This window comes from Phyllosticta capitalensis (assembly GCF_038381095.1).
Source record: "Phyllosticta capitalensis strain CBS 128856 chromosome Unknown BKA78scaffold_3, whole genome shotgun sequence".
NCBI classification, from domain to species: domain Eukaryota; kingdom Fungi; phylum Ascomycota; class Dothideomycetes; order Botryosphaeriales; family Phyllostictaceae; genus Phyllosticta; species Phyllosticta capitalensis.
In genome coordinates this window covers 3035493-3053818 of record NW_027117441.1, presented here as the reverse complement: position 1 = coordinate 3053818, position 18326 = coordinate 3035493, and the positions used below count along the sequence as shown (strand labels likewise).

General features: G+C 57.1%; 10 protein-coding genes across 10 annotated transcripts; 3 read left to right on the top strand and 7 right to left on the bottom strand.

Moving 5' to 3' along the window:
* Positions 1 to 620: 620 nt before the first annotated feature.
* On the bottom strand, positions 621 to 1091 carry BKA78DRAFT_351506 (uncharacterized protein; the record flags this gene model as incomplete). Its single annotated transcript, XM_066891190.1, has 1 exon — positions 621 to 1091. The coding sequence occupies one exon, from the start codon at positions 1089 to 1091 to the stop codon at positions 621 to 623; it is 471 nt and encodes a 156-aa protein (XP_066747177.1).
* A 750-nt stretch (positions 1092 to 1841) lies between these two features.
* Positions 1842 to 3155, bottom strand: BKA78DRAFT_108826 (uncharacterized protein). The gene is made up of 2 exons (XM_066882224.1): positions 2718 to 3155; positions 1842 to 2670 (listed from the first exon to the last, which is right to left on the bottom strand). The coding sequence occupies exons 1-2, from the start codon at positions 3022 to 3024 to the stop codon at positions 2168 to 2170; spliced, it is 810 nt and encodes a 269-aa protein (XP_066747176.1). The 5' UTR covers positions 3025 to 3155; the 3' UTR covers positions 1842 to 2167.
* A 645-nt stretch (positions 3156 to 3800) lies between these two features.
* Positions 3801 to 4638, bottom strand: BKA78DRAFT_310418 (uncharacterized protein). The gene has a single exon (XM_066888117.1). The coding sequence runs from the start codon at positions 4511 to 4513 to the stop codon at positions 3866 to 3868; it is 648 nt and encodes a 215-aa protein (XP_066747175.1). The 5' UTR covers positions 4514 to 4638; the 3' UTR covers positions 3801 to 3865.
* Positions 4639 to 5236: 598 nt separating this feature from the next.
* Positions 5237 to 6186, bottom strand: BKA78DRAFT_108800 (uncharacterized protein). The gene has a single exon (XM_066882223.1). It carries the CDS (start codon positions 5981 to 5983, stop codon positions 5327 to 5329), a length of 657 nt encoding a protein of 218 aa, XP_066747174.1. The 5' UTR covers positions 5984 to 6186; the 3' UTR covers positions 5237 to 5326.
* Positions 6024 to 6698, top strand: BKA78DRAFT_294205 (uncharacterized protein; the record flags this gene model as incomplete). The annotated part of the gene is made up of 2 exons (XM_066886307.1): positions 6024 to 6131; positions 6198 to 6698. 2 exons carry the CDS (start codon positions 6024 to 6026, stop codon positions 6696 to 6698), a joined length of 609 nt encoding a protein of 202 aa, XP_066747173.1.
* Positions 6699 to 10195: 3497 nt separating this feature from the next.
* Positions 10196 to 11939, bottom strand: BKA78DRAFT_108759 (uncharacterized protein). The gene is made up of 2 exons (XM_066882222.1): positions 11217 to 11939; positions 10196 to 11147 (listed from the first exon to the last, which is right to left on the bottom strand). The coding sequence occupies exons 1-2, from the start codon at positions 11614 to 11616 to the stop codon at positions 10312 to 10314; spliced, it is 1236 nt and encodes a 411-aa protein (XP_066747172.1). The 5' UTR covers positions 11617 to 11939; the 3' UTR covers positions 10196 to 10311.
* On the bottom strand, positions 11940 to 14303 carry BKA78DRAFT_367689 (uncharacterized protein; the record flags this gene model as incomplete). Its single annotated transcript, XM_066892611.1, has 2 exons — positions 11940 to 14103; positions 14165 to 14303. 2 exons carry the CDS (start codon positions 14301 to 14303, stop codon positions 12263 to 12265), a joined length of 1980 nt encoding a protein of 659 aa, XP_066747171.1. The 3' UTR covers positions 11940 to 12262.
* Positions 14304 to 14468: 165 nt separating this feature from the next.
* BKA78DRAFT_351502 (ribosome recycling factor domain-containing protein) lies at positions 14469 to 15409 on the top strand (the record flags this gene model as incomplete). Its single annotated transcript, XM_066891189.1, has 3 exons — positions 14469 to 14551; positions 14607 to 15024; positions 15056 to 15409. 3 exons carry the CDS (start codon positions 14469 to 14471, stop codon positions 15407 to 15409), a joined length of 855 nt encoding a protein of 284 aa, XP_066747170.1.
* Positions 15410 to 15561: 152 nt separating this feature from the next.
* BKA78DRAFT_351501 (uncharacterized protein) lies at positions 15562 to 15893 on the bottom strand (the record flags this gene model as incomplete). The annotated part of the gene is made up of 2 exons (XM_066891188.1): positions 15562 to 15668; positions 15725 to 15893. The coding sequence occupies 2 exons, from the start codon at positions 15891 to 15893 to the stop codon at positions 15562 to 15564; spliced, it is 276 nt and encodes a 91-aa protein (XP_066747169.1).
* A 2002-nt stretch (positions 15894 to 17895) lies between these two features.
* Positions 17896 to 18302, top strand: BKA78DRAFT_294201 (uncharacterized protein; the record flags this gene model as incomplete). The annotated part of the gene is made up of 3 exons (XM_066886306.1): positions 17896 to 18119; positions 18158 to 18180; positions 18208 to 18302. The coding sequence occupies 3 exons, from the start codon at positions 17896 to 17898 to the stop codon at positions 18300 to 18302; spliced, it is 342 nt and encodes a 113-aa protein (XP_066747168.1).
* Between the last annotated feature and the right edge of the window lie 24 nt (positions 18303 to 18326).

The following is an 18326-nucleotide window of genomic DNA, read 5'->3' as shown; positions in this document are numbered from 1 at the left end:
CGAGAAAAAGCGAACAGAGACAGTGCTGCGGCGGTCGTACATAGACTACTGTCGTTGGTCAGGTCCGCACTGCTGGGGGACCGTTTGGAGGGTGAGAACAGCCACCCACTGTCTCCTATTGCCTGCTCTCTCTGCTGCTGTACCTACCTTGTTTCGCACAGTCACAACCACATGACCGCGCTCGAAAGGAGTAGTTGCACCTGCCAATCCCTCGCGATTCCCCCAAACGGCGCTATGCAACCGTTTCCAAACCTACTTGATACAGGCATGTGGACGCCTTGATACGCCACGAGCACGGCGCAGGGTGGCGTCGATCCATCTGCGCAATTGAGCAAAGCTCCGAAGGGGGAAGAAAGCAAAGAAAGCAGTTTGAAAGGTTTGACCCGGGAGCGAGGTCAGGAACGAGGTCCAATAGGAGACGAAGAAATACCTACCTGTCCTGTGCTGAGCCGTATGCGTAAGACTATACAGCTTCAATAACGGACGGCCAAACTCCACCACACCACGACCGGCCGACCTGGCTTGCTCCACCTTCCGTAACGCTTCCCATCGTCACCCCGTCCTTTCGTAAAAGCAAATGCTCGACACTCCACGCTCTGCCGACACGACCCCCTTCTCTTTCACTGCTGCGAATCCCTCGCGTCGTCACGTCTCATCTCCATCAGACCCACCGGTTCCCGCGTCGCCGTCGCCGCCGCCGCCGTCATCATGGCGTCGTCGGTTGGATCAAACGGCTGGCAGAAGCACACGCGCATCAACCAGCTCAAGTTGGCGCCCCACGTCCCGCGCTTCTCGAAGCCATCGTCGTCGCTGATGCTGCCCTTTTTGCACGAAAGCCGGTGCAAGCAATGACGCTGCGAGTCAACGGCGCGCTGCTCGACTCGTTGCTGTGCCGCTCCAGGCGGCGCGAGCTCGTACTGGGGTGCAAAGAAAGAACGCCTGGCCGGTGCGCTCTCGTTGCCGCCCACGTGCGGGCTCGTCGCGGCGGCTGGAAGAGGACTCTGATGTCCGTCACCGCTGCCTCCTAGGCTACAGCTTCGATGCTCAGAGCGGCGGCGGCGGGCGCGGAAATCAAGGACAGGGCGTGCCATGCTGCTGGAGATTGACCCAAGAGAAGAGGAAGACACAGGGCGGGGCAGGGGTCGCTGTCGGGACAAAAGTCCATTTGAAACGGCGAGTGGAATCAGGGCGGGGAGCGCAGCGGAGCGGATAACGTGCGTGGCCCGAGTCTCCACTGGACATGGATTTTCTGCACGTGGGTCCAAGGGTCCAAGTGGCACAGCACGCGGGAGATTTGAGGGGGATGCTAGGGGGAGCGTAGATCGAGGAAACAGGGAGTATCTAGGGGTCTTTTGCGGGCTTGAAAACGTCAACGAAGAGCGGGAATCGCCAGCTGCATTTCTCAAGTCGTCCGCGGAGCTTCTGGGAGTGGGACCGGGCGGAGAGAAATTGGGAGGCGGCCCCGGGCTACTGAAAGCTCCGGACCTGGGTCTGTTGGTCACAGCGGCGTTGACTGAGACGATGCGATGGCCCTCGTTGCAGCAAATGTCAAAGGATCGCGCGCTCTCATCCTCCGCAGCTGTGTGACTGATGGTGGTATGCGAGTGACTCGGCATGTCACCCACCATGCATGGGACATGGTCGTATGGGGAGTCTGGGACTCTTGGGTCGAGGTTCCGTCTAGAATGCGGCGGAGAGGTGAACAAGGGCTCAGGTATGAGCGAATGGACACAGGGACGCCGGCCCGATCCGGATGACCCTTGCGATGTACGGTTCTCTGAGGTGGAGGTCTGTCTGGAGGCCTGAAGGCTTGGATGTGCGACGTCTGGCGGAGGGGGTCTTGGTGGCTGCCCGCCATGCCGATGCTGCACGCGATCCTTCTGCGTGCCCTGCTGCTGTGCCTGCGCCTCTCCGTTGTTCGGCTGCCTGTCTGTCTGTGGATCACGAGGTGGACTTGTCTCAAAGCTCGTCTCAGCAGGGTAGGCAACGCCGGTAGCACAACCCCTTGGTGCCCCAGTAAGTCCAGTGCTTCCATGGCCGCTGCGTGGCGGGGCCCAGTAGGCTCTCCCAGTTGGATGAAGCTGGATTGTGCGGCGTTGCCGTCCATGGCGGTCTAGCCGCGTTGCATAATCTCCTGCTTCTGTTGCAGCCCGGCGGTTAGCTTATATCAGGTTGTACTCAGCGGAGCTGAACAGACGCTTGACCAACCTCGGGGTCCGCGAAAGAAGTCTCGAAGAGCGTTTCCCACGCTTCTGGCACGAGAGACCCTTTGCCTAGGAACGCTGGACAAAGTAGGCAGATCACCCGGCCAGCGGGGCACGCCACATGGCGTGGAGGTCCGCTCATACGGAGCATGGGGCGGAGAGACAGGCCTAGTAGGATCATTGACGTCATTGACGCACTCTGAAGCTTGTGTGTCCTTGGGATGCAAAGGGATTTGCGCGTCAATGATTTGATGGAGTTCTAAAAGGGTCGCTTCGTCCACCGTCATGGATACAAGGCGGCGGTTGGGGGGCTTGCCGTCCGAGACATTTTTTTGGTCGCTCGTCGTCGCCGTTGCGAGAAGAGATTTCTTGGAGCGCAGCGTGGCGAGCGACTTCTGCTCAAGGATCGTCGTCAACGGGGACCCGTGTGGTCTGTTGATGAATCGGACCGCGACCCCCGGAGGATCTTTAAGCTCTTTTAGTACACGTCGTATTCGCACGGCTCCAACGTACTTGGGGTGCCAGAACGCGGTCGTTGCTCGTCAGCCCAACTCTTGGACTGCGACTTGCTTCTCCCTCTGGCCCTCTTCCGGGGTGGCTGGCGGCTGTCCGAGCTAGCGCTCCTTGCGTCATAAATTGAACTATTCTCACTAGGAGTTGCTTCTGATGAGTCTAGGTGCGGGAATAAGTGTTTCTTGGAGGGAATAGGCGTGATGGATGCCGAATCAGAAGGCGTGCGAGGAGGAATGGATGCATCGAGAGCGTTGCTGCGGTCTGATAGCGGTGGTACGAGTACGACTGATGAGGAAGATGCTGCCATGATGATGCTCGGGGGGGATGAAACTCTGATTCAGGCGTGCAGAGAAGCGGAAAAAGAAACGTAAGTTTCTAAACGAAGTTTCGGGCGTTGGCCAGCGACTTGTCAAGCGCGCCTGCCCACCCGCTGGCTGCTACGTGTGGATGCATGGCGCCTGCCATGACACCTCGCTGAGGAAACATTCTTCGACAGCCAGGCGTTGCAGCACTGCGCGCGGGTAGCAACAGCAAGAGAGGGGCAGCGGTGGTCCTCCCAAGGCAAAACGTTTACCGTGTCATTGTTTTTGTGTTGCAACAACAGTGCGTGCTGGCCCGGAGACAGGAGGTTCTTGACAAGGCCGGTGGAATATGCCGTCTTCTCCACAATGGGAGTGTGTTCCTAGGCGCGATAGCAACCGCGAAGCAGAAAAACAAAAAAGCAGCTCGCGGTCGTCTCAAGGATCGCGGCCAGGAACGGCGCAGAGGCTCGACAAGGAAAGCAGGACCGCCGCCGAGGCTCGTCACATCACGCCAGGAGAGAGGTCGAAAGCTCGTGGTACGACTTGTTGCAAACACTTGTCGTATGATTGAGAGCCGAATTTGAAGTAACAACTCGGGAGTGAAGCAGTCTGTCGATGACGATGGCCAGGACGTTGCCAGTGGGGATCTCTAAGATCGGCACGATGCACGCGGCGACGGTCCGAGCGAGCGCATCCACCCGCAGTGCATGTGACAGGGCGCCGACTTCCCCGACGGCATGCTTCCCATTGCTTCGGGTCTACAGACCGGCATGAGCTCTGGCAGCATTCGTTCAAAAGAATTTCGATTCTCGGCACAACACCTCTTGTCCCGACAGCCAGGCAAAATCACCGACGGAACCCCTGACCCGATCCCGCTGCAGCTGCATTCCAGGGACCCACGAGGCTCCTCGAGAAGCATCCTGAAGCTCTTTGAGTTGTTGTCTCCTCGGAGTTCCGATTCTCCAATACTTGTGGGGGCGAAACGAGCAGATCTGTCTGACGGTTGCACAGCAGCAACTTGTTACAGGCAGTGGCCGGACCCAGGCAGCTGGTGCTCGTTACTGGATTCGTGCTTGTCGTGGCGGTGTCGGTGTCAGAAGCCTGGTGACCACACGTGTTGTCTACACGTCCTCTGGAGCAACCGGTCAATGGCAGGCTCTGGTGAAGAGAGCGGCTCCTCGCAGATGGGTGATTCAGGAGCGTAGAGCGAACAAGGCGAGCCGCCAACCACCCCCGGATTGTGTGCTCCGGGCGGCTGATGGTGGATATTACCCCACGCACTCTCAAACAGCCCATGGACCGGTCGACAAACTCTTTGAGCAGCAAAGGAAAACAGGTCGGCAAACCAGCAGGGCCATCAACGTAATCATGCCGCGTATACCAGCCGCCACTGTCGACAATCCTTGACGTAGCGGGAAGCGCAAGGGGCCTCTGCCGAACAGTCTCGTGGAAGCCACAGCAAGATTTTCCAGTGTTGGAGTGCGCTGTTCTCATCTGGTCCAGTGCTGCGGAGCTGGGTCCAGATTCCCATCGAACACCCCGGTTGTGGACAGATGAAATATGCTTAATGGGGGTAGGACACTGTCAGCGCCATGTGTCAGCGGGTGAAACATACAGCTGCTCGCACCGTTGTTTGCGAGCAAACGCCCGCGGCCCGCGCCTCTGGTAGAATATTGAACCACCTCTGTAATTCAATTGCCAAGCGATAAATGGCCAATCGCGGCTCCATTTGGACAAATTCTGCTGCGTCTGGTTCCAAGAGAGGCCATGTCCAATGTGGCGTAGACAGCCACTTGCCGCAAAGAGCTCGAGACGAGGATTGCTCAGGTGGCGTTTGCAGTCAATGATTCGTCGCTTCCACGCTCTTGGAAAATGTATACTCTCTCCAAACGCAGGTCCCGTCCCGCTCACCCTCCCGGCGGCCAAGGAGCGCAGGTCTCTCGTTGTTGAGGATCCACCTGACCCCTGCGACAAAGTAATGCATAAGTACCAGTCGGACGGTTAGTCGAATGCACTGCCAAAAAGTCAAGCACATCGCACTATCAGATTTCGGAAAGAGATCGGCGGATTGTGCCCCCCATTGATGTCCAACTCTCCAGGATGAACCATACCGCGCGTTTGTAGGATACGGAGACATTTGGCCGCAATCCTACTACACTCGACGGCATCGGTCATGTTGCATGCATAGGAGCACAAGCGCCTGGCCAGTCTCCCACACAGGTTGTATCAAGGACGTGTTCTTGATGCGGATCCCAGGTGGAGAGAAGGTGTAGCCACTGCATAGCCACACTCTGCAGCTCTTTAGCGCTATTCGTCACGCCAGGTACTGCTGCATCTGTAGACATGATCTGCACTTGCAGGTTGGGGCAGGCATGCAGCAGCGGCAGCACCACGAATTCGCCGTACCAAAGCTTTGTCGCATCGAGTTTGTAAGCCACTGGATTCCGGCCAGAAAAACGAGAGATGTTGTGTGTGCTCAATCTCGCAGCTAGATCCGCATTTCTTTCCCCCCTGCCGATGGGGCACGGCGGGTAGCAGCTCAGAGCCCGTGTATCCTGACCAAGCCACGCCTATGCTCTTGAGGACGTTGTCACATCCCAACTTCGATACCGCGCGCCTTGCATGGAACCCTATCAGGCCACCTCGCAAGCTCCGGCACTGACCGGCTCCTTGGGACCGAGTTGTCGTCGACCCTTTTGGGCGGGGGCGCATCCATGTGTTTGGATCAGCTCGGATGATCGTCCATGCCCTGCAAAGAAAAGTTGACCAGCGGAATCGGGACAACCCTAAATCCAGGGCATGCGAGTTCCAAGATCTGCAATACGCGAACGTCGCCAATATCTCGTGCTGCATCGGGCGCGGGTACAAGTAGAGAGCTTTGGTCGAGGTGGATGAGGAGGGCACGCGTCGTGGATTCCGCTTGCTTTCGGTTGGCATTGTTCCTCTCCCCCTCCCGCATCCCATCGCCAGCACTCTTCTGCGCGCGCCAGATCAACCCGCTGACATGCCTCTTCCAAAGCTCGCACCGAGCAAGACAAAAGGCGACTTCTTCCGCAGGTTGGGCCTCCGAGAAGACTGTCCGGCGCACAAGGAGCTGTACGAGCTGATGAAGGTAAGCCTGCTGTCGCGCCTGCCAGGCCCGCCGAGCCAAGGCTCAACATGGCTGACCGGGCTGTAGGAAGAGGCTGCTGAGGGCAGACGGCGTACGAGCCAGGATCCCTCCAACCTGGTGCCGCAGTGCCGCGCCGACCCCACGGTGCAGCCGCCTTACTCGTCAAACCAGATAACCGAGACGGCCATGCACCGGGAGGTTCTAAACGTTTACCAGTCGGCGAGCGAGCGAACAAGACCACTCTACGACCTGGGCCACTACATGGACGGCCGGAATGAGGACAACTGGATAATTCGATGGCTTCTTTGGCATGTCTTTCGCTATCGGGACAACCGGAATAGACATCGAGGTAGCGGAGCATCATCCAGCATTGCCGCCAGCGAGGCTGACGGTGCAGGCGATGCAGGTGCAGCCCAAGACGCTTCAGCAGATGGAAACCATGGCCCCGGAGGAGGTTCGACGGGGACGGGTGAGTGGAGCACGGCTGTCAGGGCCGAGGAGCTCTTTTCCCATCATGTTCTGACAGCCACCCAAACAGAAATGTACGATCCCGTCCGAGACCTCTAGAAGCTGGCTTTTAGAATCAGATGGAATGCGCCTGTCAATGCGCCGTAGGCAGCCACGGCAAGGCTGACAGGTTGGCTGTGGAGGCCGTCCGAGTGGTGGCCGAAGATGAAACAGGACGTGGGGTGGTCGATTTTGATTGTTTTTCGAAGCAACATATCCGGGTCTGGGTTGTCTTTTGTTCTCGTATTTTTCCAACGGCATCTCATGGGCATCTTTTGGCAGATATTCAGCTTGGAGCGTCTGGCGTTGGGGTCACCGTCGCTTCAGGACATGATGAATGGATGGTTCCCTTTTGCAAAGGATTTTTTTTCATTCTTTCGGCACATTCCATCTTGGGCTGACGTCAAGGCTGGATCAATGGCGGAAGCAGCCGCCGTCGTGCGGTGTCGCAGGTTGGCGCGCTGTAGAGCTGAGACGAGGAAAAGGACAGAGGGACCTGCTGGACTGAAAAACTGGAGCGAAGCGGGGGAAGTGAGAGAGAACTTGTTCCGAGGTGCGCCGGCAGTGAAGCCAGGCAGACCTGGCGCCGATCGAGGGTGACTAAACAAATCGGACGGCAACTTGGCGCCATCAGGGTAAGTGCAAGAGCTTAATTCAACGTCCCAAGAGGTTGCCGTGTCGTCTCGCTCACTACATTCCACCCAGACGTCGTCGACAATTCCACGGAACGCGACCTTGCACGCTTCGCGACGACGGCTCCGTGTCACTGCATCAAGGCCTCAGCATGACCTCGTCGGACGAATCGACACTTGGGTCGACGTCTCCAGGCAGTTTGGCCCTGGTCAAAACAACAAATGCGCCTGTCAGGATCAGACCACCGCCAGCAAACGCGAGCACGAGCAAAGGAACAAACTCACAGTGATGTCAGAATCGCCCCATTCATGCGTCCAGCGACGAGACGTGACCGAGGGACCATCAACTCCATGCACCACGTCGATCCCTGGGGGCTGCTTAAAGGTACAGCCGGCGTGTCCTGTGGCGCTGCCATATCTGTTGATCAGTGCTCCACTTCACACATGAAAAAATACAGGGTGGTGTCAGCGATTGCAGATTGTGGAATTCTCGAACCCCCTCGCTCCTTTACCTCTTTGGTTGGGCTCCATTCTCTCGTCCCCCCAGTCTGCTCTGTTCCAGGCCGACAGTCTCACCAGCCCTCGTTCCGCCATGGGCCAACCATCATCAACAACCCAACGTTGCACCGGCCCGATGCAAGCACACGGTAGGGGTGCCACGCGCAGGAGGGCACTGCGCTCTCGTCCAGCCATATTCCAGCCTTTTGGCGTTCAGCATAGCCTGGGAAAGCCTTCCGTGTTATCTGCTGCACCACCGCTGCGCAGCTTCAGCAGTTCCCCGGGTCATCATGCCTTGACCGAGGAGAAACAAAGCACTGGACCGCCCCGATCGACTGGCATGAATATTGAAATCTCACTTTGGGTCTAGAGGCTCCACTCAGACACTCGATCCTGAGATCTTTCTCCTCAGATCGTGCCGCTCAAACCCTGAATCTAGCCGGCATCCGACGCCCACATTATCCGAAAAGCTTCCGACCCCCAACCATCAGGAAAGTCTTCCAAAAGATGGAAACTGTGGCGCGCGCTTCGACACGGCTCTTGGGCAACCAGATCTTCGTATTCTGTCTCTCCATCATGCTGTGCCATGGTCGGCGGGTTCCACAAACCATCAGAGACGACGGCCGCCATGCTTCAACAGACGCTTGAAAAGAGGCGGCCCATGCTTACCTCTTCAAATATCGATCGTGCGTCGCGCATACATAGCCGTCCCCATAAAACAGCACAGCAAGTTGTCGGGAAAGCCGAAACGCATGAATGCTCCTCATGCTCCTTCTCCTCATCTCGGCGTCCCGTCCGTCTTGCAAAATCCTCTTCATCACGCGACGACACACGCATCACAACAAGTCAGCGGCCGACAATTGACGCGCTGACACGTCTCCCAGGTCGTTTGTTCGGGCGCCGTCGGTTGTGGGCGGCGGGGGGTGCCACAAAAAGACGGTCGTTGCATCTGCATCTGGGAAAGACGGGCACCGGCTCACGGACGAGATCGGATCTCGGCGCCACCGGACCCACCACATCGCATCGAACATGTCCAAAAGCGATGATTGTGTCAAAGCTCCAATCGTCAATTGTCCCAAGCCAAGCATACGGATCGCGCATCACTTGGAAATTTGGTTGGCTTGTGGGCGGTTGGAAGATGCTGGCTGCTGGACAAACGCGTCGAGCTGGTTCCATACCGTTCGCACATTGATCTGAAGGGAAGTCTGGAGAATTGATTGCTCAAACACAACAGGTCTCCAACTCACCAAACCCATCAACGCATCTGCCAAGCGCAAACGCCAATCCATACTCGATGCGCAAGCGGAGGCTCCTCCTGCAGATCGTCACGGGAAATCCCATTTGGAAGTAAACGACGAAAGTCGTGAGTCTAGAACAGCTCACACGGCCAACTGTGGACCGATTGAGCAGTGCAAGCACCACCGCGAAGATGACGGAGTGGGTAGGTACAAAGACGCCATGTGGTTGACTCGGGCAGGATAGGCAGACCGCTTTGAGAGCAACGCAATCAATCACACATCGACCGAGTGCAGACTCCATCGCGGCCTTGACGACCTTTCGTTGCATGCCGCAGCTCTGCCGCGTCTTCTGGCGATGATCTGGGCCAGCAAACACGTCCACAATCTCTTCTCCTAGTCCGCTTTCCTCTCCCAAAGACAGCGGGACATCCAAATATACCCAACCCGTCGCCCTCAGATCATCATGATTCAACCTCGCTCGCTTTCAGCAGTGTCAATCTACCAAGACCAATTGTTCAACTAATTCCAACCCCGTCGAATAACATCTCCCTATCACTTGCTGCTCTACTAAACAAAAAACTCCCTACAAAACCCCCCTCCCGACCAAATGCCTAAACCCGACCAAAATCATTTAAATAGACCATCATGCTCCTGGGTATATTACCTACGCACATGGCCCCCGCGCCGTCGTCTTACCTAGCAGCTCTACTGAGACTTGATACCAGCTGTGTGCATACATACATACATACATACAAAGCCACCAAATGTTTCCCTACCTTCGTGCATGTCCACACCACACCACACCGTCCCGTCCCATCCCTTCCGGGCATCGCCCAGCAGCCGGCCGCCGCGGCGCGCTCCCTGGCTTGAAATCTGTAAACGCACGCCTCGACTCGACTACCTTGGGTAGTCGGATGGATGCACATGGTAAGCGGGGACGGGGTTCCACAGCCAATTACAACTTCCAATGCCATCGCTCTGTTGACGAGACGTTCTGTGCTTCAGCGATGGTAATTAATGGCGAAGGAATCGAGGTCAAGAGAGGAGGAAGAGGGAGTGCGTGCGGACGATGATGTTGGTTTGTCTACGCGACGTCGAGGTGGCTGTTCTAATTATTCTTCCACGTTCGTCGTCTTCGAGGTTCTCTTCTTGCCCCATTTCCGTTTTTCCATTTCCTTGTTCAGTCCTCTGTGGCTTGCTAGATGGATAGATAGCTAGCTGCCTGCCTGCCTGCATGCCTGCCATCTCCTCCTCCTCCTCCTCCCGTCGTAGCAGCAGCCTCAAGCCCGCCCGCTCCCCCCACGCTCACTCACTCAGCGCTTCCTCATCACTCAGCGCTTCCTCATCACGCGGAGCAGAGACGACCGAATCCCTCCTCTCCTCCTCCTTCGCCAAGCCCAACGCTCCGCCCTCCTTCGCCGCACACCCATACACCTCATCGACCCAGCGCTTACTCAACTCCCTGACAACATGCATGACCAAACCCTTGACTAACTCCGGGCTAGTTCCCCACGCCCTATCCATGTAAAGCCTCACATGGACCGGGATCTCGCCTACGGTGGGCAGGACGCCGCAGTCGGGGAGGCCGCGGACGAGATCCGACGCCGGGTCGATGAGCGCGACCAGCACGTCGGCGATGATGTGGAAGGTCAGGGTGCGGAGGGCGGACGCAAGGCGCGCCTGCGCGTTGTCGATGGCGGCTTTGGCGGCGGCGAAGCGCGCGCGCGCGTCAGAGGTCCGCGGGATGTAGAGGAGGGCGGTGAGGACGGCATCGCGGTGGTGGTCGCAGGTCTCGCGGATCATGTCTTGGGCGTAGGCGAGGACGGCGCGTCCGAGGTAGTTTTTGGCGATTTGCGCGGCCTTGTGGCGTTGCTGGAGCGCGGCGACGAGGTCGGGGGGAAGCGGGGCGTTGTGCCTGAAGGCGATGAACTTGGCTTCGTGCAGCATCTGCACGACGTCGGCCATGGCGGCGCCCAGGATCTGGAGGGGGTCGGCGTCGACGAAGCGCGGGAACGTCAGCATCAGCGGTGGGAGGCCTGCCAGCCAGACGGCGGCTTCTTCGCGGGTCGAGAATATGGGCGGCGAGGTCGGCGGGAGCTCGAGTTGGCCGAGTGCCATCATGCCGCAGATGCGGCGCTGCTCTGGAGTGGATAGACGGTCAGTCATCCGAGGGATATCGGGGGAAGCTGTGAGCGTAAGATGGGGTTTACCTAGGTCATAGTTGAGGGTTGCGGGTGGCAGCCGACTGTCGAACTCGTCGTGTAGCACAGCAATATCGTTGTAGTCTTGCATGGTAAAGTTTATGTTGTCGAGGACAGACGGGTCGAAGGCCAGGTTCTCTATTAAAGGCCCAGCCTGTCCCTGTGTTCCAGTTGTCGTCGCTCTCCCTTCGCCATGCAGAGGTCCTGGCTCGACCGATTGCGGATCAAAGGGCTGGGAAGCTGGCGCGTTCGAGTTCGAGTCCTCGGGCCTTGACGAAGTTTGCTTACGAACAGTCGGCAAAGGTGGAATAATTTCCGACCAAGACGGAGGAACATCAGGCGACGAAGACAGAGAAATAATAACAGGCGGCGAAGACGGAGGAGTGGGTCGTCGCGGTGAAGTCGACATGATGAACGGTGTCGCGGGTGTTGCTAAGATATTATCTGCGCTGAACTTGGTCAAAGAAAACGATATGACGCTGCGATGGTTTGGTGGGGGACTGGCACAAGCAGCCGAGTGACTTTTGGCTCGACAGCAGGGCGGCGATCTGAGTGGAAGTTGCGTCCACGCAAGAATCACCTTGAGAGGGAAGGAAAGAAACAATGGAAAATACGCAGTCAGGGTAGCCAGTCTGGACTTGCTCGCAGTCACTCTCCTGTCTCAACACACGTTGACTGCTGCTGACTGCCATGTCACCTCTCCGCGCGTTAAAAATTTCAGGAAGAAAGATCACAAAATGAGACGGAATGTCGTAGATTCATTGACCGCTGTTTATGAAATTGATGCACCACCTACCAACTCTACCTTTTGCCTGGAAAGTGAAATCTTGCTCGCCATGGTCTTCTGACAACTTAGAAAATGAAAAGACTGACGCCTACGCTATGCACTTTAAAAGAGGAATGTAGGAGATGGAAGAACTCGGGATATGAAGAGTCCGTCCCTCAAAGACAAAGACACCAAAGAAATGAAGTGTTGAAAGTAAGAACCGAGTTGAGAAGGCCAATTCTCAGAAACAACTCAACCGGAGCAACTCTGCGACCCTACAGGAGCATTTCTACTGCCCCACAGCAGCCGGCGTGCCCGCGCCCGGTGCCTGCGCCTGTAAAGCCGCAATCTGCTGCTTCAGTGTGTCTCTGTACACCGTCGTCGCGCGGACAACAGCCTCGACCGTGGGCCCAACGACCTTTTGCACGGCCTCGGCGCCACCGCCAAACGCACGCTCGTCGAAGCGACGCCGCTTTCCCGTGCGCGCCGTGTACGCCTCGTTCGCTTTGCGCGCTTCGTCGATGCGCTTTTTGCGTTCGGCTTCGGCCTCTGTGGCCACGGCCTGGATACGCTCGAGCGACTTGTCCAGCGTTTCGACGAGCGTTGAGAGTTCTTCTGCGCGTGCTGGGTCGCCGCTGTGAAAGACGGTCCAAAAGTAGTGCAGAAACTCAATGGTGGTGCTGTGGACCAGTGAGAGGGAGTCGGTAGTCTTGTCCGACAGACCAATCGACTGGGCTGGGACCGTTGCAAAGGTTCCCAAAGGTGTCGAAAAGTCGGCGGTCTGGGCACGGCGCTGCTTGATGGCGCCGAAAATCTGCAGAGTTGCGGCGTTGCGGGCAGCTTTGGTACCAACGCGTTGACTTGCAGGCTTTTTGGCGTCTTGGTCGCTATCGGAGTTGTCGTCGACATTGATGATGGCTTGTAATTTGATGCCCGAACCGCCCGTGTGCATACTCTCGGGGTCGAGCTCTCGTCGTAGCTTCTTCAGCACGTCTGAAGGGTTGTGCTTGGAGTAAATCTGTGCCTCTTTGGAGGCCTGGTCATCCCGGGCGAAGAATTGCCTCTGATCCCTAATATTTAACATGATGCGGTTGTCCTTGGCCCGGTTTGACAAATCCCGTAAGCGGAGTTGCTCGTAGGTCGCTTCGTCCATGCCCGCAGGCGCATGTGGATCCGCATCGACTGGCATCACATCGGCCATCATGTGCCCAGACACGCGGTTCAAACTCCGCAGGATGGGAACCTTGTCGTGGGTACTGGGGCGCATGGTCATGTCGGGAGCATTTCCTTGCCTCTGACTGTGGTTTTGCTCGTTGCCCTCAATGTCTAAAAAGTGTGGAAACTGCTCCACAATGAGGCCCTTGGCGCGTTCATTCTCCTCCGTGTCGTTGAGATATCTATCGAATTTGGGATTTGTAGGATCCATGTCGGTAATCTTTTCTCCCTTGAGCCTCTTGTAGAGCCTGCTCGCAAAGAATGCGGCAAAAAATTCAACCTCTCCCATCGGTGGCACCAAGTCGTTGTACGCTTTCCGGACAAGAGGATGCTGGTTAAAAATGGTGGCAATCTGCCCTCTGGTCAGGGTCGTCTGAGGCGTGCCGTCGTCCCTGTACTTGAGCTTGATGGACGAGAGCGCGTTGACGGGACCGTGCGTCTGATTTATTTGTACCGCGTGAGCACGCAGCAAATGTACCCTCGTCGACCAAAACTGCGAGGAGAATTGCGAGACGGTAATCGAGTCGGGCTTTCCCTTGAGCGCCTCTTCAAATCTCCTCCGCGTATTCATGTCCTTGCTAAGAAGCGACCTTTGCAACTCGACATCTGCCAGCAGCCTTGCATCGTCGTACATGTTCTCTTCGGCCTTGTCCGTCGTCGGAGCACCAGAAACGGCCTTGGCAAAGGTCATGGCGGCCGACTGCGCCGGCGCGTCTGCGTTGGGCTGAGGCGTGGGCGCATTTTGGACGGCGGTGGAGCGGGCTTTGTGAGCCTCGATGGCGGAGCGCAAGGTGTTTGTAATGGCGGCCTGGTCGTCGCGGGCGGTTGGCGAAGTGAAGACGAAGACGTACGAGTCGGGAGAGGTGACGATCTTTATGGAGACTCTGGCGCTGGTGGCCGGGGTCTGCTGCAGATCTAGAGAGCGCCGGCATCAGCTCTGGGCATGCAACGGGCAGGGTACCGGGTCAAGAAGTACTGGAAATGTCGGCGACGGCAACGGTGACGGTGGGCGGAGCGTTTGGAGGAGCAGACGGCGCCCACAGGACGGTTCGGTTGTCCTTTGAAATGGACAAGACGCCATCCTGCTTCTTGTAGGAAGCGGATACACGCGACATGGCCGGGAGGGAGTTGTGGTGGTGAGGTTGAAGATGTCAGAGTCGAGGGACGCTCTACGTAATTGGGCGGTGCTGACAGGTCCATTTGCCGACCTTGGCGCCGCCCAAGCTCCCAGCTACCAAGCTCCCGTCGACCCTCCACTCTTCTAGCTCCAAATTCGTACCATGTCGCAACGTTTCGCCCTCTCCCTGCCCTCCCACCTCTCGCGTGCCCTTCAACAGCCGGCTCGTCAGCTGGCTGGCGCGAGGTCCGCTTCAATTGGCTCCCACAGCCTCCGATCTGGCAGCTGATGCTTTTTGTAGAGCTGTCTCCAGTCTTCCACGCGTCACTGTCTGCGTCCGACAACAATCATGCCGCCCGCTGTCCACGTCTCCCGTGTGCTACAAAAAAAAGTCAAAAGCGCCGGCGGATGACGGCCTAGTCCAAGATTCAGGCCCAGATCAAGGCAACCTCCGCATTGCCTGCACCGAAGAGGCCTTTGACCTGTCAATCCTCGAGGCAGATTGCCTCAAGGCTCTCGAGCATCTGACGCACGAATTGGGCGAGCTGCGCGGAGGAGGTCGCTTGGCCCCTCACCACCTGGAGAAGCTGGGCGTGCAGATCAAGAACGAAAAGACCAACAAGAAGGAGTGGTACAAGCTGCACGAGCTGGCCCAAATCATTCCCAAGGGCAAATTCATGCAGGTCGTGGCCGGAGACGAAGAGGCAAGTCTTTCGCGCGTATACTTGTTCCGGACCTAATGATGAACAGCACGTCAAAGCTCTCATGAGCAGCATCCGCGCCTCGCCGTACTCGCTTGCCCCGCAACCGCCGACGCCAGAAGAACCCACCACCATCACTGTCCCCATCCCGCCCATCACCGGCGAGACTCGAGCCAAGGCCATCAAGGCCGCAACCGATGCCGCAAACAAGGCTACAACCGCCATCAAGCGCGCGCGGACCACGCATCACAAGAAGCTGCGGAAATTCCAGCTCGAGCGGACCATTTTGCCCGACGACCTGGTCAAGGCGACCAAGCTGATGGACGACACGATCAAGGAGAACCTGGCCGACGTGAAGAAGATTACGGATTCGGCAAAGAAGGTGCTGGACAGCCCGCAATGAGGAAGTGTATCAAACTGTCAATTACAGCCAAGGATATCAAATTCAATGTTGACGTGATGAGGGTCTAGGGAATCGTGAAATGGGGACAGTCTGCGCAATGAAACTTCGTCTGGGTATCGTATCGTCTCGCATCAAGGCCCGGCTTGCCCCTTTCAAAGCGTCTTCTTCCCTCCAATCCTCGCCCTCCCCTGGTTGCGCTCTTGGTACTTCATGTATCCGAAAACGCCTCCAGCGAGAACGGCCAGGACGACAAAGTTGCCTGTGCGGATCCCAAGTCAGACAAAAACAGTGATGGAGCAGCAAGGAACAACAAACTGATGATGAAGCCCGCCGTATCGGCCGTCAGCCCGACGAGGCCGCCGACAAACGCCGCGACGGTTGCAAACAGCGCCGCAATGACCGAGTAGACGCTGTTGAAGGCGTCGGTGACGAGCGAGAGGAGCGCGTGGAAGAGCTCGGAAAGCGAGGATGCGATTGACGACATGTTGACTTGAGATGCGTAGGTTGGTAGGTAGGTTGATTCGAGTCGCAGTAAAGATTCGAGGTGTTTGGATGATTGTTTGGTTGATGTGCTGCTGATGACAGGAACGTTGGCAGATGATGGTAAGCTAGAGGTCGATTGTCACCGATTGGCAAAGAAAGAGCAAGGCAGAGAAGAAGGGACGACAAAGCCGCTCACCTAGCGAAACTGCGATAGAGCTGCCTACCGGATCCAGCTTTCTCCAACCACCAACCAAGGAACTTGAAGCCCGCCCGCATTCCATCCATCACGTTGCACCTACGTCAGCGCATCGTCATCGCTCGCAACAGCAGCAACAGTAGCAAAGGTGCCAAGAAATGAGCGATCCAACACAGGTGGTGTTTATTGTCCAGCTGGGAACTGTGTGCACTGCCTTGTTCCACTCCTACAACAATCAAAATCAAAATCTTTCGCCGTAGACACAGAGTGGGAATCAGTTGTCTCCAGACTCTCGACTGTGCAGCTCTGACGTCACAGCACGAAGCCTCCATCCCTTCCATTGCTTAGCCCTGCATGATAGGTGGCGTCCCATGCCCCACGCTTGCTTGCTCGCGTCGCTTCGCTTCCTCAGGTCCCCGGGCCGGCAGCCGCACCGCCAGCAGCGCCAGCAGCACCAGCTTTCTAGAAACGGCAAGAAACGGTAACAAAGAAACACAAACAAAAAACTTGGCAAGGCTCCGGGTGGCCACCAACACCTAAGGTAGGAACCAATGCGACTATAGTACCACAGTACTCCACCCCAGGACCTACCTACCGGCTACCGCCGCCTGACCCACGCAGACCGGACCGGAACCGGGTGCCTCTGTGCCGGCAGGTAGGTAGGAAAGTAGGTAGGTAGGTGGGTACGCACGCACGCAATGCGGGCGTGGTTCCGATCCGAGCACGGCGGCTGGGTGGGTGGGCGACTTTGGCTTCTGTCGTCTCCTGTGTGTGGATGGATGGGTGGATGGATGGGTGGATGGATGGGTGGATGGATGGGTGGATGGATGGGTGGATGGATGGGTGGATGGATGGATACGAGGGGGCGAGTGGATCATAGCATGGCGTCTATCGTCGGCAAGAGATACTGCGAGCTTTTGAGACAGAGTGGTGATGGTGTTGAAGAGTCGGCGCCTGCGTGTGAGCGGCCAAGGGGCGTGCGAGTCTGTCCATTGGTTGGACGGTTGGGTTGATGGCGTACTTGCGTTTCTGGAGCCTCAAGTTTATCAGAGCATATAGCTAGCTCTTATCTACCTATGCTCCTACCTCCCTATTTCTCTCTCAAGTTCATATCTTCGTCAGATTTTTCTCAGCAACTTTTCTCCTCTGTTACGTCTCTGCCAGATGTTGTTCTGCAGCCCTCCATCCGTCTCCTCTCCTCTGTACCATTTTTCATCTCATTTTTTCGTCGTTGAATTGCCATTTCCTAGATTACCACATCATAACTACTACAGTCCCGTCACCACTACTACTATCATAATCATCATCACGGTAATCAAAACTAACAATATCAGCAAAACCATCCATCCCAACTAGCCGCTATAAACGCCAGGCTAAAAGCAACCAACCCCTGAACTAAACCATCTCGACCCGTATACGTACTATTCACCCACTGCAAACCCCACGCGCGCGCAAGTAACCAAGCAATGAACCAAGCAACGAACCAATCCGTCCACTTTGCTCTGATTCCCTTTGCCGATGCGTGCGTCCACTAGTGCTAGGTTCCGCCCATCTGCCACTTGACCTGCCCGCACGCTACAACTCAACCCAACTCAACTCGAGCCAACTTGATATGGCTTTTTCGTTTCCCGCACCATCGGCTTCCACAGCTGCTGGCTATGTACCTGGCCCACCCCCCTCCCCTCGTCTCTCCAGCCGTCCAAATCGCCAAGTCTTCTCGCAAAAGATGGACGGCAGGCAGCCTGCGACGCGAGCCATGCTGCAGTCAGTCGCGCGGGAATCCGGAGCCGGAGGGAGAAGCAGACAGATGGCCATCTGCCTGCCTGCCTGGTTGGCGTGCTTGCTTGCTTGCTTGCTTGCCTGTCCCTCTCTGTCGGGTGGTCCCTATCCCTCCCTCATTCTATCCATCTCGCCCTCGTCATTCGGTCTCCGTCCTTCTGTCTCTATACCTACCCAACGACCCAACGGCACAAAGCTCCGCTCGTCCCTATCCCATCTTCCGCGGTCTTCCCCTCTGGTGTGCTGGAGAAAGTAAGTGTCCGTTGGCCGCGGCGTGCCACGTACGGCAGCGGAGGCGCTCGCTCAGGAGTACGTACGTACGTACGCACGCCGACTGTAGGCTGGCCAGGCAAGGCAAGGCAAGCAGGCGACGTGATGATGTGGATGGACGACTGGATTAGCTGGTGGTTGGGCTGGCAGGTAGGTGACGAGTAGATGGGTATGTAGCGAGGTGGAGAG